This window comes from Ursus arctos, unplaced genomic scaffold (genome assembly GCF_023065955.2).
Source record: "Ursus arctos isolate Adak ecotype North America unplaced genomic scaffold, UrsArc2.0 scaffold_17, whole genome shotgun sequence".
Lineage (NCBI taxonomy): Eukaryota > Metazoa > Chordata > Mammalia > Carnivora > Ursidae > Ursus > Ursus arctos.
In genome coordinates this window covers 19,230,988-19,249,230 of record NW_026622841.1, presented here as the reverse complement: position 1 = coordinate 19,249,230, position 18,243 = coordinate 19,230,988, and the positions used below count along the sequence as shown (strand labels likewise).

General features: G+C 41.0%; 1 protein-coding gene across 31 annotated transcripts in view; it reads right to left on the bottom strand.

Annotated features, from left to right (window-relative positions):
- The window catches only part of TCF4 (transcription factor 4), a 347,373-nt gene that overhangs the window by 63,378 nt on the left and 265,752 nt on the right, over positions 1–18,243 (bottom strand). Inside the window, exon 1 of one of the 31 annotated variants that reach the window (XM_044383030.3) lies at positions 7,597–9,106. The exons of the other annotated variants lie outside the window; for them this stretch is intronic. Coding sequence (XP_044238965.1) covers positions 7,597–7,650 — 54 coding nt within the window. The 5' untranslated portion in view covers positions 7,651–9,106. Of the gene's footprint in view, positions 1–7,596; positions 9,107–18,243 lie in introns of those variants that run through there. 31 annotated transcript variants of the gene reach the window in all.

Genomic DNA, 18,243 nt, shown 5'->3' with positions numbered 1-18,243 from the left:
AGTATGTAATATATTTAGACCACAGGTCACTTTGAACACACATCCATACACCGCATCACAAACATCATGTATAATTTTTCCACTCTCCTAAATATCAGCTGAGTTTTGATGATCTGTTCATGATCAGATCAGTCCATAAGATCTGAAGCTACGTCCTATAAATGAATTACAGCCAAGAGTTTCATTCTTCTCAGCCACCAAATTTCCTTGTCTGTGTGAAGAAGTAGTAAAATTGTGGAAGTTTTAATTCCCTTCTTTGTTTGTATCTTTACCAAATTCTGTAAGTGGAAGACATCACAAAGACCCCAAAGAAAGCAACAGGAAGGAGGAGAAGGGCCCTGAGTGATGCACGTGGGATCAGGCTCCAGAGCTGGGTAAGCAGGAGGAGGTGGACAGCCTGCAGGCAATGCATTTCCCTAGGAGTGCGCCCGGTCTGCGGCAAGAGCAGCGATCATGCAGTGAAAAAGTGAGCTGGACCCAATATCGCGTGCCTCCTGCGTGCAAACTCCCCAGGAGCTAGGAAAAACTCGGTGTTCTTTACGGGCAGGCAGCTCTACTTTGTTCTTTCTTTTCTTCAAATAAAAAGGCGAGGACAATTCTTATGTTTTTTTTATATAGCTAGCTATAGTATAATTTTCAAATCCTTAAATCAAATTTCAAACCCTAAAAATAAAATGAGTCCACATAGCCTTTGACGTATATAAAAATTTCCAAGGGAGGAAAAACAAAATCCCACTTCGATTTTTTTTAAAAGCACTAAGAATTACTCATAATTGTACAATAATATTATTGTAATTTAAATCTACATAGTATCCTGTTATTTTAGAAGGATTTTCAATGCATTATCATTGCAACCCTGAGACAGTAGAACAACCAGGAGAGGTACGATGGGGCTCACCCTGCTATGATATAATAAATCTGTTGTGATATAAATGTTTGAGATTTTAAGTTGTTTTCACATATTATCCTACAACCATCTCAGTGATGCATGAGGGAGTTGCCAATTAGAAACAAAGAAAAGAAGTAATTTGTTATGGTATCATAACTTAACACTCTCCAGAAGTGAAAAAGGACCTGGTCCCAATGGCTGCCAGCCCCAAGCTCTTGTCACACTTGGCATGACAAAAATCGTGACAAAGATAAAAATAGCTAACACTTTACTTAGGACATGCCAGACACTATTCCAGAAAAAAAAAAAAAAAGGTACATATACTCACTTTGTACACTCAAACTGCTATTTGATTATCATCTCAATTATATAAATAAGGACTCTAAGAGAGACATTAAGTAACTCGCTCAAAGTCACACAGCTAGTTAAGTGGCAAACTGGGCAACAGTGTGTAGGTTTGTTTCAGAGTTTGAGCTATAACCACCATTCTACAACATTATCTCTTAATAGCGAGAGTTCTCTCCAGGGTGTTCACAGACTCCTCCCAACACCAGCTCTGTGAATCCTGGGCCCCTGACATCCACGCCCTGGCCATTTAGCAGCCAGGTGGCTGAGAATGCCGTTTTGCCTAAAGAGAACACGAGGTGGTCACGGTCCAGGGGCACAAAGAAGCTCTTGCGCGCTGCTACGGGAGGACCACTCATCTGTCTTCCAGGCACGAAGCTGAGCAAAGTAGCAGCAGGTATCAATACTTTTTGTTTCGGTAGTACTAATGTCGGAGAGAAGTGAAGTAATCTGCTGCGAGTTACACTGGCATTTAGCGGTGAAACCAGACCCAGGCCTAAAAACGAGGACACTAAACTGATAAAACGCACCATATTACGTTCAAGTGAAGTGTTAATATAGTTCTGTCTATGTGTACTAGCCTCTGGCTCCAAATACTTCTTTTTATTTTTACACCTGCATTTCTCTTGCTCTTGGCACGAAGTGAGCAGACACTGTATGTTTGCTATTACTTTCAACGTGGTATATCACAGGAATGCCCACTGCCAACATTCTAGTACCTTGGCCCTAGCTGAGAATGCCTTAAACTGATTAAGTTACACCTGGCTAAAGATCTCTTGAAACACTTAATTGCATAAAATTTGGTCCAGGTGAAACCTGACTGCTTCCTGGTTACATTCCTCGTGTTACTTATTCACGTGGGACTTGGCCTCATCACCAGGCTCAGGATGGGTGCAGATAGACGACTGTGGATGTTAAGTGCATCACAATTCTTTAATATGTTCCACACACCCAACCATTCGTTTCCAGGCTTTTATTTATTGAATGCTTGTCAGAAATTAAAGGTAATGTTAAGAAGAACATGACTTTCAATTTCTATCAAGTATGATATCCAGATGATTTTGATCTCTGCTTCGCTATCACATCAAATTCATGATTGTTAATTATTTCTAATGGATCATATCCCATCTCAACACTATTGACAATCGCCAACCACAGAAACAACAAGGCTTAAGCAAATACTATGAAAATATGCACAAGTGTGTGTGTGTGTGTGTGTGTGTGTGTATGGTTCCCAACACAGAAGAGGCTCAAGTAGTGGCTAAGTGCATGCATGAATGAATGAACACAAGATACACACCAAACTGAGAATAATATCATAGAGAGAGATAAACATTCATTGTTCTGCCAAAACACATTTTAGTGCTCTTCTCTATGTTTGAGGACTAAGCTTGTGTTAGGAGGTGGAGACAATGACCTATGATGGTCCATACTTAAGGGCTCTAAGAGTATTCTCCACCCTTTTCCCTTTGAACCCAAGGCCATAGGTTGATGCCTGAAGCCTAGAGCTGACATCATTCAATGGATCATAAGGTTGTCTTTTCAAAAAGGATCTAAGCTCAAATAATTTTGGGCACCATTGGGATAAACATATAACTTCAATGTTGCAGACCCTAGTCAATGAACTTTATCATGAGGGGTAAAAGCCTACATCTCTGGGAAAAACTCCACAGTCACAAACCCACTTTTCAACATATTTCCAGTCAGCCTCCCATCTCAGGAAATGTTATCATCTGCTGGAGCTATTACAATTCAACGTGATGAGGTGTCAGATCTTATCTCAAGAAATAATTTTTAGAAAGAATGAGAAAAAAGTGAAGAGGGTATGAGGGTACAGAGAGGGTTTTACAAGAAGGGAATGCACCACCAAAGAAAAACACTGACTACGTTATAGTTTGACCTTGCGCAACCTAAACGTGCTATTCCTCTCCCTCAATCCCGGATCTTCAGGACCGCATTAGTGTATAATGTGCACAGAGGGCCAGAGAGCCATCATTCCTAAGTCAGCATTCCTTCCCAGGAAGCAAGAGGAATTAGAGAGAAAGTTGTGTCAGACAAAAGCGGGAAGACACTTGCAAAAGTAGAGACCCAAGCAGGAAAAAAAAAGATAGTAAGACCAAGGTTCTAACTGATACTGCAAAGACAAGAGTAAAGGTCAAAGAAACAATTTGCAAAATGGGATATGTACTTCCCTAGATACCTTCTTCACCTTGAACTTAACGATATAAAAGGAAATTTGGTAAAATTCTATGATTAGTCATTATAAAAAGTTCATATCTATGTAATGTTTTAAATTATAAAGACTTTCTGGGGGCACCTGGGTGGCTCAGTGCATTAAGCGTCTGCCTTCAGCTCAGGTCATGATCCCGGGGTCCTGGGATCAAGCCCTGAGTCGGGCTCCCTGCTCAGCGGGGTGTCTGCTTCTCCCTCTCCCTCTTCCCCTCCACCCCACTTGTGCTGTCTCTATCACATGCTCTCTAATAAATAAATAAAATCTTAAAAAAAAACTTTGTTTCCATTACCTCATTTAAGAATCATTTTGAGACAGATTATCCATCCAAGCAGTCACCCATCTCACCCATCTTATACAGTAGGAGACAAAAGCTGGGGGAGCTTTAACATGACTAGGTGGGATAGGAGTGGGGCTATGATCTATCTAGGTTTTTTCATTCCAAATCCCAAGTCAGAATTGTTAGCACTTGATCAGAATGTCCTTCCAAATCACCCACGGTCTAAGGAATCTGGAGATTTTTATGTTAGTAAATGATATCTACTGATGTTAACCAGAGTTAAAGATGAACTCTATGCTGTGCTTTGAAGCATTGAGCTTAACCCTCGGTGCTTCAAACAGATGCTGTCATCTTCTGCTTACCAAGAGAATTGTTATGAACAGTGAGTTTCCAATTTGGTGAAGTTCTGAACAGGAATCATTGCCACGGCACACTGTAAAATCATTACCCCAGCCTCCCCTTCACAGAGGTGGGGGAAAAAAAGCACAAATTGTCTTTCTTCTGTCAAAACATATGGCCCTAACTCCTTTCAACTGAAAACAAAAGCATGAAATAATTACCAAATGTAAGACTGTGGCACAGACTGAAATGAAAAAAAAAAAAAAAAAAGTCTGTGAATTGTCAATATCTCTGTCCAATCAACCACCTCTTTATCTGTTATCCATTCAAGGACCTGCCCCTCTCTCACACCCAGGGCAAACGTTTAGGTAAAATCAGCCAGCAGTATTTCACCGATGTGACACACAGCAGATTCTTCAGCTAGCACAAGGCTAGGTGCTTTGGTACATTAAAAAAAAAAAAAAAAAAAAATAGGACTCTAGAATTGTCATTAGGAGCCAGTCGGGAGACCTCAGATATATAACAAGCAACTAGAATACATATGTAAATGAATAGTATTTGTACAAAATGTTTATGCCAAAGAAATGTAAAGGGTTATCAAAGACTTCTTGAGGACATGAGGGCTTAATAAAGAAGGGCAATAACATGCCTCAAAGGGGACTGGGCAGTAGAAGAACAAAATACCACCATTAAACAGTGCACCTCTTCAGAAACATTGAAAATATTAAGGGGGAGCCTGGGTGACTCAGCTGGGTTACGTGTCAGATTCGATTTTTGCTCAGGTCATGACCTCAGGGTCATGAGATCTAGCCCTGCACTGGGCTCCAGGCTCAGTGGGTAGTCAGCTGAAGATTCTCCTTCTCTGTCTCCCTCTGCCCTCCCTCCTGCTCGTGTGTGCTCTCTCTCTCTCACTCAAATATATATATATATATAAAAGTTGACTTTCTCTAATATTTGAATTTCAGACCTTTTTTTCATCTGATCTAATTTTTCTTAATTTTAAAGATATGCAGTTTAAAGATCTGCTACTGGCTACCTCAAATATTCTTCTGGAATAACAAGGGTATAAATAAATATAAACAACAGTAATTACTTTAACAATAAAAATTACAGTAAGACTGCGCCTTTGATGTTTATCCAAGAAATGAAACCTTTGATAACTGAATTACTTTGTTCAATAATTTTGAATCTTCAAAACTAGAAATGTAAATTCCAGATGATTGCTTAATATTAAGATAAGGGAAGCAGCTTAAAATTCTCAGTGTTGATGAAATTAATGAGGGAATATTTTACAAGAAAAGGAACATGGCAGTTTTACATAATCAAAGGCCCAGAACTGATTTTGTCTTTTTTTTTTCCTTTTCCTTGATAAATTAGAATCTAAGTGAGGACTTAAGAGAAATACAGAGAAATGTTAAAAAGAAGCAAAGGATGTTTCCTTTTTGCTTTTACCTGACGGAGAAACAGCCATTAAACATACAGTCCTTTGCTTATATAATTAGGATACATTAGGTCCTTTGTCTGGAAAATTTCCTAATTGTGGGTAGATCTGGAATTTCCTAATCTCTAGATAGATGGATTATATGTCTACCGTGTGTGTGTGTGTGTGTGTGTGTGTGTGTGTGCCTGTGTGCATGCATATTTGTGAATATTGTGATAAAATTACAGGTTTATAAAACACGGCAGCAGGGCGATGGAAAGGAACTGCTTAATGGGTATCGGGTTTCCTTTGCGCGTGATGGAAATGTTCTGAAACTAGACAGATGTGGTGGTTGCTCAACATTGTTAATGTATCAAATACCACTGAATTGTTCATTTTAAAATGGTTAATTTTATGTCATGTGAATTGTACCTCAATCAATACCAACGAAACAAAACATAGTAGCAGGCTCATAACCTTCATGTTGTCCTTCACAAAAATATTAATGAGGACTCATCCGCAGGGAGACGGTATTCCAGTAGTAGAGAAGACCAATAATGGGTCAAACTTCTAAAGCAGTATGTCTTGTCAGTTTAGGCAAATAATGTAGCCTTCGTAGGACAGGAGGCTGTCTTTCCACTGAAATAAAAGCTGCTCTCTCACCAAAGTCACTCATGACCTCTTTGTTAGCAAGCTCAATGTTCTTCATTCTACCAAGATGCAGGAATGGCTTAATGGGAGCATACATACGCCAAACTTATCAAATTGTACATTCAAATATGTACGATTTGTTGTATATCAATTATACCTCAATAAATCTGTTAAGAAATTTTTTAAAAAGATGAATTTATGATTCTCCCTCATTGCCAAAATATCTTAAGTGAGTTAAGATAAATAATGGTCTCTAACGTGCTCTAAAGAGGAGGAGATCATCTTCCCACTTTTGATTCTATCGCTCATGAATTGACTACAGGGAGGTCATTAACCTCTTTCAATCTTACGATATTTGCTTGGAAAGTAGAGATCATGACATCTGCTGCTGCACAGAGATGTGGTACGAACAACATTATGTGCTGAGAAAACACCTTGAAAGAGTATGGACCTCAAGCTATCTCATTTGTATAGCACATTCAGTGCCCTGATGTTGCCTGAAATATTTTTTGATGGTGATGAGTCTGTTTTCTTTAATGGAAAACCTCTTGATATGTGAACCCCCTATTCAGCTTTTGTCTCTAACAAGCGCGAACAGGAAGGGTACTGGTGCTGTAACACAGACAGGATCATGGACCAAAAACCTTTCACAAAGAATGAGCTCAATAAGTTTTCATCAAATATATTTCATCTTCTAAACTTCCCCAGCATTTTACTTTAGAACTGTGTAAATTTTATGAAGTATAGAAGTCTTTTCTCCCATAAAACACGATGGGCTCCTGGGGGCGCAGAGGGTGTGACCTGGAGCATGTTTCACGCAATGGCTTGCCCACAGCAGGTGCCCAAGAAATAGTCACTAAGCGAACAAGGGAAACAACCAAAGTAACAGAGGACCAATTCTTTCCCTCACTTTAAAGGTTACACAGCAGATTTTTAGCATCAAAGTGCCTTACAGAAGTATACCTCAGTATCTTTGTCAAGAAAAACTGTCCTCTGAATCACGAACGGCTTCTTGAAGGTACTGCACGTGAGAGTGAACCCCTGGCCTCAGAGTGGGAAGAGGTCATCACGAGGAGATAACACAGTTGTGTAAGATACTACTCTGCAGCTGCACAGACATTCAGCATTGGATGTGCAAAACTTCTCAAGGAACTCACGTAGAATTTACGCACATTGCTGACTTGCTCTACTTGTGATATCTGTTCCTTAGTTTCTGTGTCCAGCTTTTAAAAATAAAGACCGCATGAAACTACAACAGAGAGTCAGTCTGTGACTTTCAAAAAAAAGGGTTGAGAAACTTAAACAGAAGTCACAGGCAAGTTAAGAGCACACATCACCTTTAACGGTGATTACATCTACCATTTCCATTTGATAGGAACCCCTAAACAGACCGGACTGTGATAAGGAAGCATAACTCAGAATATAAATCAAGCTGCACTCACCATTTTAAAAACTCTCCCTTTCCGTCTGCCATCAGATTCGTCCTGTTCTTTCATGGCTCTGTTCGGATCTGCTTCATCTCATTGGTTTGTATGGCTCACTTTCCCCTTTGCATGTCTTCTATCTTGTGTTGCTGTCTTCTGTTTTATATTTATGATCTGTTTTCCCAAATATGTTCCAATTCCCTGGGGGGTGTGTGTGTGTCTCATTCTCTTTCCTTCACTCTCTCTGTCTGGTAGATAAGATGCTTGATGCTCATTTTCTGGTGATGACGATGATGATGACAATGACAATGACAATGATGATGGAAAAGCAGCTGGTGATGCCCTTTCTCCACTTCTTTACTTTCCCTCCACACCCACTACCCCAGTGGAACTGCTCAAGAGCTCCTGGATGCTGCAGCCAACGGTCATCTTTAACTCTCAGCAACATCTGACACTGTTGACTACTTCTTCCTTCCAGTCAGATTTGCTTCCCTTGGCTTCTCTGACTAGGTTTTCCTGCTATCCTTCTGGACTTTTAAATTCACTGACCTCCTGGGCATACCCATTTGAAGGGCTCCTTATTACAGTCATGATAAGGTCTAAACTCCTTAATAGGGTGCACAAGGCACTTTATGATCTGGCCACAGCTGACCTTTTCAGTCCCATCTCTTACTACTATCCTTTGGCACCATGAGCTCCATCATCCTGAACTATTTTCAGGTAACAGTATAGGCCATGCTCTTCCTTGATCCAGCATTTTGCTTGCCTAATACCCATTCCTTCTTGGAACCTGCTTCCTGGGGGCCAAATGTGGGACAGGCGCCCCTCTTGTGTCCATCTCTAGCCGTCTGTGCTCCCCCATCAGTGCATTATCAAACTGCATTTGGGCTTTCTACTTCCTGGTCTATCTCATGCCTGTCTTGTTCAGAGCTATATTCTAGCATCTTACTCATGGTAAGCACTGAAGTTTCTTACCACCATTTGAGTGAAGGAATTAGGAAAAGTACATTAAAATGTGTTTTTAAACAACCAAAATAACTTCCCTATAAAATAAAATCCACCACCTCTCTAAAACTTCAAACTGATAATCTCAGATGATAGCGCAAGTCCAAAGAACAAATAAAAGATTTTGACCACGGACACCTGAGTGACTTACCTTCAGTGGGTAAAAGCCTGAAGCTCTGGCTGTTTTTGCTCCTAAATTCCCCTATGGTCTGGGGTGTTGTACTTAAAGCCAGATGCCAAAGAACAAGACACCAAGAGGAGACGATAAGAGGTCTCTAAGGTCTTTGCAATTGTCCCAGGACTTAGAATCCCTGATGTTGGCTCTCCAGAGTACATTGTGAAAAAGAGAAGGCAAACTCCTATCACCTACAGAGGAGGCCACAGAGCTCAAGAGTGAAAAAGAACAGGAACTCTGAGCTTGGTAGTGTGGAGCTGGGCTACCACCAAATGTCAAGAGAGGACACCGTTTATCTTCATGGGAGTTTGACCTGCAGTAGTTTATCACTTTGATTTAATGGGCAACATCAATTTCAGGGCCAGTTGTTTTTTTTTTTTTTTTTTTTAATAATGATGCTTTCCTTCTGTTGCACACCAGTCATCCCAAAGAGGGCCATACCAGTATGACCGCTCCTAAAGGTGACATGATCTGTGGTATTTTCTAAAAAAGTCTGTTGTGAACCAACGGAGTGAGAAAATGCTAAGATTTGCATTTTCTTGAAATGTGATGCTATTTTTGCGCTTCTAATTGAAAAAAATTTAAACTGCAAGTAATTAAGTGTGGGGGAGCACACCAAAGGTGGCTCATATTTAGGCACATGATAACCGATTTGCCGTTGAACCGGGGGCTACTATTAGGGATGGGTACGCCAAGCCATGCCTTGTGTTTGTTCGGTGTCTCATACTATTTTTCGAATGTCATGGGCTCAGCAAAACCCAAAACACATTTTCTCAGCACTTCTCGCTATTTTTCAACCCATATGTATTTCGAGAGACGTTTAATTCATATGTTTCTGATTTATTTACATGCTAGTCATCAGAATGTTGTTTTGTGCGAACTATCTGATGTCCAGGAAGCCTGCTGAGCCTTTCCTTTGAGGTTTTTTTTTTTTCCCCCTTAGGATCAGGAAGCCATGATTTGCAAATAGTAAAAAGAAAAGAAAAGAAAAGAAAAGAAAAGAAAAGAAAAAGAAGGAAAGAAAGAAAGAAAGAAAGAAAGAAAGAAAGAAAGAAAGAAAAAAGGGGAAAAAAGCTCATCAAAATCTCCAATATTTTTTCCTCAAAGGTTCAAATTTTGTTCAAAAGGAGGTGGTGTAAAGTCAGTACAATTCTGCAGTTGGCAGACCTTGCATTTTCCTGTTCCTAACTGACATTGCCCTTCTAGATGGTAGTAATGTCTTCCTTGTGGACATGAAAGTGCATATTTGCAATGTATGAACAAGAACAGGTCTCAAAGAGAGGCGATGAGCTCTTCAAAGATTAAGTGAATGTGTTCTGCAGCACAGTATCTGGGGCCAGGAAGGGGGTCTCACATCTAGAGAGAGGAAAGTAGTTATCACTTTTCCAAGAGAGTCCTGAGAATTTTCATCCCACTGGGGACTTCTCAGGCATTCTCTTTCCTCAATTTGTAAAAGTAACTCTAATTCAAGTGTGATCTGATAGTTGTTTGTATATATTAAAAAAAACATAATATTAAATATTTCTCCATTTGTGAGTAACTACGAAGGAAGGAAGGAGAAGGAAGGAAGGAAGGAAGGAAGGAAGGAAGGAAGGAAGGAAGGAAGGAGAAAGAAAGACAAAAGAAAGAAAGAAAGAAAGAAAGAAAGAAAGAAAGAAAGAACCAGTAATTTTTAGTACTTCCAAAGAATGAGTTAGTTTGAGGATCCCTATATTCAGACTTTTGACAGAACAGGATTTCTTTTTCTTTGATTAGGATTAAGACTCTATAAATTAGCACAGGTCGGGAGGGGTTCATCTTTTAGGATCATTGGTGCCTACATAAATTCGACTATTTAAAAAGATACTCCAAAATGTAGAAATATTTTAGAAGACTGAATAAAGTTTCAATAGGGAGTAGTTTTTAAAGTAGTGAGAGTTTTTTTTTAAAAAGAAATTGTACATAAAAAAGTTGCTACCTCTGCAAACTTACCTAAATTTCAGTCCCCAAACCAAATTAATGCTGGGCAAGAAGCATATAGCTGGTATCTAACACTATCTCATGCCTCTGTAGTGTGTCTCTAAAATATAAACCCACATTTCCCATCAGACTCTTTGTCCTCTGTTGGGGGGACAGATTAGGAATGCTAGTTAATCTGAGCAGGGACAGAAAGATTTCTACCTATGCTGCCTTTCAAAACTGAGCTATCTCTCTTCCATAAAACTCTTTTCCATTTTCCCGTTTCAAAACTAGAATGGTTAGGGCTAAAAAGATTCAAAAAGTCTTCTCAAATCAAATATCTCCCCAGCACAGCTGCTGTTAAGTGACCCAACAAGTTCTGAAACAGGCTTACAGCCCATACACTATATTATTTTGCTATGAATCCTCAATACCATATATTTCAGGAAAGCAACATTTAAAAAAAAAAAATCACCAAACTGGACTTCTCAATACATCAGTCTTCGAGAGCAGCTAATATGGCACGAGCGGCAAGTAGAAATGTTAAGTCTTGAGCTGCCAAACTGAATGGTGATTTAAGGTTATAATATGTGTCCACTAACTATCAGTCAAATAACCAAGTAGCCACTATTAAAATACATGACTAGAGCAAATCGATTAATCACTAGTTACTGTGAATTCAAACACAGCTCAGAGGACAACACTGTAGGAAGATTACCAAACAGCAAAATATGATCAGGACTGGAGAACAGAAACGAAAGAAAGAACACAGCCATCTACCAAGCCAATCTGTACGTTATAAGGATAAACTTGGATAAAGAAAAAGGTAGCCTTGGGCAAATATCTTAAGAAACAGTCAACTGCCATTGTAAAATTATGATCTGTTTTATCTACAGAGTCTATCACACAGACATCTCCCTATAATTTAAGTCAACAACTGAAGTTTTTAGTTTTTACTGCCTTTCGATAAAGATCAGCTCTGATGTGGAAATAAATATGAAGTGTGTCAGGGATTACGGTTAAGTTTCAATCGCTGGCCTTCAGAACTAATAATTCACCTCACATTTGAAAACCTTTTTTGGGGGACCATATTTTTACGTTTTGGTCCTGGTTTGTTGGTTTTCAGTTTAAAAGAAGGAAGATAATAGAAACATTCACTCATGAGAAACCACATTACCTTTTAAAACTATATAAATTCCTAATTGTGAGTAATATTTTGAAATGCAATAGTTGAAGTAAAAAAGTCATAGCCTCATGGGCTACCCATCTGTAGAACAGATTACAAGACATGTGAATTTGAGAGGATTATAGAAAAATGTTACTTGGAAAGAAAACATTTTCATGGGTAGCATTAAAAGTGTTTATAATGTTCTTTTCCCCTCTTTGCCTTTCTGTTCCCCAATACTAGACCTTCCCTTGGCAAACTCACAGATGCGATCCCCTGCTGCGCGGGAGTAATGAGGAGTCTCCCCCTGGGTACCCCCCACTGTCACAAATTTAGTCAGAGAGAAGTCACTGTGTATGGGAGAGATGGGTCTCCAACATCTCCCTTCCAAAGGGAAATGCTCATATAGACCTATACACCCCAACTTGCTCCTCTCCATTTTATGGTCTGAGATGTACAGGAAAAGAGAACCTCAAAGAAATCCTGTCCCTATTCAGCATATGTTCAAACAAATTCGAAGAGGTATCCTAGATAAAATGCGCACATGCGCACACACACACACACACACACACACACACACACACACATCTCTATTGCTGCCATTTTTCAGTGTCATTTCAATGTTCAACAACCTGAACTAATAGCCATTTTAAAACATGTCCCGAGCTTCTGGAGAGAACCCACACCCCACCACCCTTTTTTTTTTTTAACTTTAGTATAATTCTGATCATCTTGATGGACTGACCTGCTCTGGGATTTTAACACAAGAGTGGACAATTTTTTTTGTTTGTTTTAATTGAAGGTCCTTAATGTGGGCCACATGTTTCGGGCGGTGATTTGGAAGTACAGAGGAGGCAGGGGCAGGGAATGCAAAGTGGTAGAGGGCTGGGGAAGGGAGTTGGGGGGGGGAGGAAAGTGGGGAGGGGCTGGATGATGAAAAGACCAGTTCCACAAGCAAAGCACATTAGCAACCCAGAGTGGAAAGGGCCGGAAGGAAAACCCACCCACCTCACCCCTGCGTTCATTCTATCAACCTGCAATTGCTGCAATCAAAACCATATGTCGGTTCTTCCAGATCTTTCTCACAGGACAAACATGCAAAGGGCCTCAGGCCTGGCGTTGCCATCAAATGGTAATTGATACCATATGAGCCACAAAATAGAAAAGCACATGCAAACAGCAACCTCTCTCGCTGAACCCCCCCACCTCCCAAACCCCTTCTCAGCCCCTTGAGAGGGATGAAATTGCAGGTCTTGCCGGGCTGCTAAGTGCACTGTGCACCATGAAAAACAAGTGTATGCGGCTCCAGGAACCACCTGTAAATCAGAGAGAAAGGAGGGTCCGCTAGCCAAGAGCCAGTCTCAGAGAACAGGCGAAGGTGAAAGGTCACTCCAGGTTAATACAAGGTCATCGATCATGGGGAAAAATGAGCACAGGTGTGAAGCAGATCACAGGCCTGCGAGCAGGGAATGACCTCCCCGTCCCACAGCACATCCGGCCTGGAGAAAGCTGGTGCCCGCTAAGCCACATCTGTCTTCCTCTCCTGCAAGTGAGATAGTGGGAAAATGGAAACCGCTCCCCAATTACGAGGCAATTAGAAGGCAAGGGACTCTAGTCCCGCATCTGCCGTCCCCTTCTCCGAAGCTCTTTCTGCATCCCATTGTTTTCATCGAAGAAAAAAAAATCCAGAAAACCTGCTGAGCTGGAGGTCCTGGCAATTGCTGGTTGAATGTAATACAGTAGGTAAAACACGTCTCTTATTTCCACCGACACTGACAGACCACAAGTAGCATACAGCTCTCGCCTCTGCATGTATATATTTTCTTATTAACTCGATTGGGCAGAAATTTGCAGAGATTTGTTTGGATTTAGAAGTCACAACAGAATGTCAGTTTTACAAACCAAGGCTCATTCTGTGGTGAAATGTACAGCTCTGGACCCGACCATTCACTGCTCACATCTATTTGTTCCAATCCCTCCAGCAGCCGCTTCTGAACAAACAACCGACTTACTCTAAACACACGCAATGGGTCTAATTTTTCCTCCTTCTGCCTACCCCATTATATGTTGATATTTTAGTCTTATAGATCTTATGAAGTTTAAATATTTTCCAGATGGGACTAGGGAGTACAGAACCCTGTAAACACTCTAAGTTATAAAAAGACCAACCAAATACTTAAAACAGAAGAGAAAGATGATAGAACAATCCTCTTTTGCGAGCAGTAACCTCATGAACGAACACCGCAAACTGTAAAGGGGGGGCAGATATCAACTCTCTTTTTCTTCCCCCCAAATTCTCCAGGATTGGCTGATTCTTCCTCATTTAGGTCGTGTCTATTTATATCTATTCTAATTAAAGCATTCCCCCCCCCAAAAGACGATTCAAGCTCCATTTACAATTCAATACATCTCCAGGGTAAGAAAGAAAAGCATGGTTGTAGCCTAAGGATAAAGTGCACCATCCCACAGAGGGATACTGAGAAGGCCTCGCCATTCAATCCCTTTGCCCAGATTCTCAGCAGTCGTCCTTTCCTGGACGTGTGGCCACAAAAGCCCTGTACGAGGTGGCATTGCCCAAGGATCCTCAGCCCAGAGGCAATGCAGGACCATTCATACTGACGCTCAGCACCGATCCAAGAGAGAAAGAAGTGAATACATGAGGGGAGTAAAGTAACAAGGGCGGGGAATTAAAATGAAAATCCTGCCGCAAGGCAGGGGAGGAAAGAAGTAGGGCAAAGCGAATGGGCAGCGTACAAGCCAAGCAACACAGTGGAGCTCACAAGGGGTCAGATCAGGCAGGCTCGGGATAACCACTCTGGGGAGACTCTGACCTTACCTCTGCTTTCCCTTCGTGGTCCAGTCAACATAACCCTGTATCTGAGCATCTGCATTGTTTAAATTTCATCCTGTGCTGTTGTCCGCTGATTGGTCAGACATGGCTGACAGCATCAGAACTGCAATCTGACAGACAAGGAGCAAGCAGGACCACAGCACAGAATTCATAATAGGAGGGAGAGAGGGAACTTCATGCTGGATATATGAACTCAGACCCGCAGATGTCTGCTGCAAGGCCTGGGGCTCGCCTAGGGGTGGGAGGGCCTAGGAAGAGACTGGGAGGAGGGCGAGGAGAAGGGGAGGTGGGACAAGCCCAGCCACCCGAATGACCAAGCACGCGGCTTCCCCTGGATGGAGCTGCATCTGGACCACGTTTAGCAGCTTCCCTCTTGCCACTCCCAGTTCCTCCCGGGGACAGAGGAGCCTTCTCTCCCTGAACGCCGTCTTTACACAGTAAAAGTGGGGTTTCCGTTTTGGGATGTGGTAGTTGTCTTTTCCTTTACTTGTTTTTCAGAATTTCTGACATTTTCCAGGGGATACAGAAGCTACTAACGAAAGGCTGGTTGACGAAAGCATGCCATCCAGATTTTTGCTTGTGGAGAGGAATGGCCTCCAACTTAATGACGCTCTTTACCCATCGTTAACTATCCGAAGGCCAAAAGGAGAAGAAAAGACAAAGGTTGGAGGGGTTCGGAAATAGTAAAATTGCTAGAGAAATAATGGAACAGAGAGAAAAGAAAGGAAATAGCATGAAACTGGGGGAGGAGGGAGGAGCCCTACTGCTGAGTTACATACAGGCTATGTCTTCATTCTGACCCAAGTGCCTGTTTCCCTCCAGGCCGGCAGGAGCCACTGAGAACAACAGTGGCTGGCCACAGATCACTCTCTACTCTTGCCATCTTGCTCCCAGTACACACACACACACACACACACACACACACACACATACACACACACAGCCTGAACCAGTCTACCAGCCAACAGGTACAACTGAATTTACCTGCTATAAATGTAGGATCGTTTTCCTCCATGAAAATTTATACTTAGATTTTTCACCTCCAATTAAGGATCGATTTGGACACTGGCCTTCAGGTCCCCGCTACCCCAAATCATAGCTGTACAACTCTGGGAAAAAATTTAGTAAAATTTTAAAATCCAATCAGAACTCTCCAATGCTCAGCAAAGAACGTTACTTCTATATGTCCTCTTTCCCAGCATTATTTGCTCACAGTAGTCTTGGGAAAGATTCACACATTGCAGAAGAAGGCACGTAAGGTACAGTGAGGATAACAGAGCAATAAAAAAAAGAGAGAGAGTGAGAGAGAGAGATGGCTAAAAGTGGCAAGAAATCAAGGATAAAATAAGGACTGGAGAGACTGGATTATTACAACTACCCAGGTAAATGGACAGAAAAATAAGATGCTTTGGCTGAGGGGAAGGAAAAGGTTGACACAACGTGAAAAGCAAGACTCAAGAAAAATCCTGCAAAAACACCACCACTGATCTAACATCTATTTGAAAAAGTAAAATGGCAGAACAGGGTACAATAAATCCATCTAGTTCAAAATGAAATAAAAACTCCACCATGGTCTTCACCCCCCAGGAAAGAAAAGATCTCATTTCTTCCCTTCATTTTGAAGACACTAGTTATACAAAATTAATTTTTGAAATAAAGCTAGAAAGACACACCAGTGAAGCCTGAAGAGGCAAAGAGAGGGAATGAGCAGAAAGGAACTGTATCTGAAAATGAGAGCAACAAAGTAGGAAGAAAAATGAATGGAAGCAAAACTAGAGGGCTGAGAGGGCTGAGAGGGGGCTGTGAAGCAGGCTCTGGACAGAAGGAGAAGCTCGGGGAGAAAGAGGTGCTCAGAGGGTTGGGATTTCATTCGGAGAAGAGAAACCTTATGTGACTGAGACATACCTACGCAGGTATTCAGAAATGACTGGACGACAGAAAGCATAAGGAAGGATGCAGGAATGGGACAGGGGCTTAAGAGGCTAAAGGCAATGCAAAAGAGATCAAACCCTAACTAGAAACACAGAATGCAGTCTGTCAGGAGCAGAAGGAAAGTGCCTTAGGATTTCTAGAATTACAAATACAAACACAGTTTTGCTAAAGGTATATACCACTGAAAAACCCATCACAGGCCGAGGCGACTAGATGAAGGCAATTTCATGCATTTCTTGCATCCACTTTCTAACTTTAAAGAATTTCCCTAATCTCCAGGATCTGCTTGCAATTGCATGAGACAACAATAAATACATGACCCAAGGGCTTCACTTCCCATACGATTCTTGGTCAGAAATGAGCCTAGGCAGTGCCAACAGTATTGGGGGGGGGCACTTTTCATTACCCAATACATGCAAGGTACAAGTTCTCTTAAAGAAATATTGATGCAACACCAAAGGACATCTTAGGATCTTCATTCAAAATGCTGACGTTACCCTGGAATCCATGAACTAAAATATATTAAAGACGAGGCAAGAGAATGTCATCTGAGAAGACAGAATTTCTAGCACGAGCTCTGACCAGCCTTTCAAGTTCCGGGGCCTCATGTTTAACTCAGCAGAGGCTCAAGTGGGTTTCACTGATAAACCAGTAATTGCGAATCTGGTGGAAAAGTCTACAGCTCTGTAAAGCAGGAAGGGAAGCGGGACGACAGCAGTTTTCAGGTGCTCAGACACAATAAAAACAAGGAGGAAAGAAAATGTTTGCTTTTTACGTCAACTGAGATGTCAGTAACCATTAATAAATCTATCTGCTAAATCTACTCTTATTCATGTGGGACATCACCAATTTAAAGTAAAATAAATTATCTTTAATTAAATGGAATTGTCTTCCTCCTGCTATCATCCCCAATTATTACATTCTAATCAGCCCTTTAGGGAGAAGGCACGAGAGAAGGCTGAGAGGCACACTGACTATAAACAATTTCTCTGTCAAGTGATACAATTTTTATCTTAATTATTGTTTATAACTGTAATTTTTGAATATAAATAATGAAAGCTACAAAAATTTTATCATTTATGGGGGGGGGGGATGCTACATGGTCACTTCCAAACTTTCCCTTTCCTTTTCCTGTGTGAAAATTTCAGGATTCCAAGGAAGCCGTTACAGGCTAAGCAAATTATCTATTTAAACCTAATCTGTTACTTTTATTTCCAGCACAAAAGCGCCAGTTTTAATTAATACTTTAAAATATATTGCACTAACTGAGTGCCAGCTATGGTATTTTTAGGTTGTTAGGGGTTACTGGATGGTATCAATTTATGTTTCCACAAGAATGGCATATACACTTTGAATGTTAAGACATGTAACTGTGTAAAAGGAAGAGGCTGATCCACTTACAAATATTCAGTGACTTTCTCTGTCCCAGCTCCCGGCGACCCGGCATCCCTCTTTTCTCTTTCTCTCTTTTTAAACTGCACTCAAATTCTAAGAAAAGCAATGTGTGTTTTAACCTAGTGATTTGTATGACGGATGCTCTCCATCACCAGTTCTCATATTGGAGCAGTCCTGCCCTCCAAACGAAATGGTGACATCAAC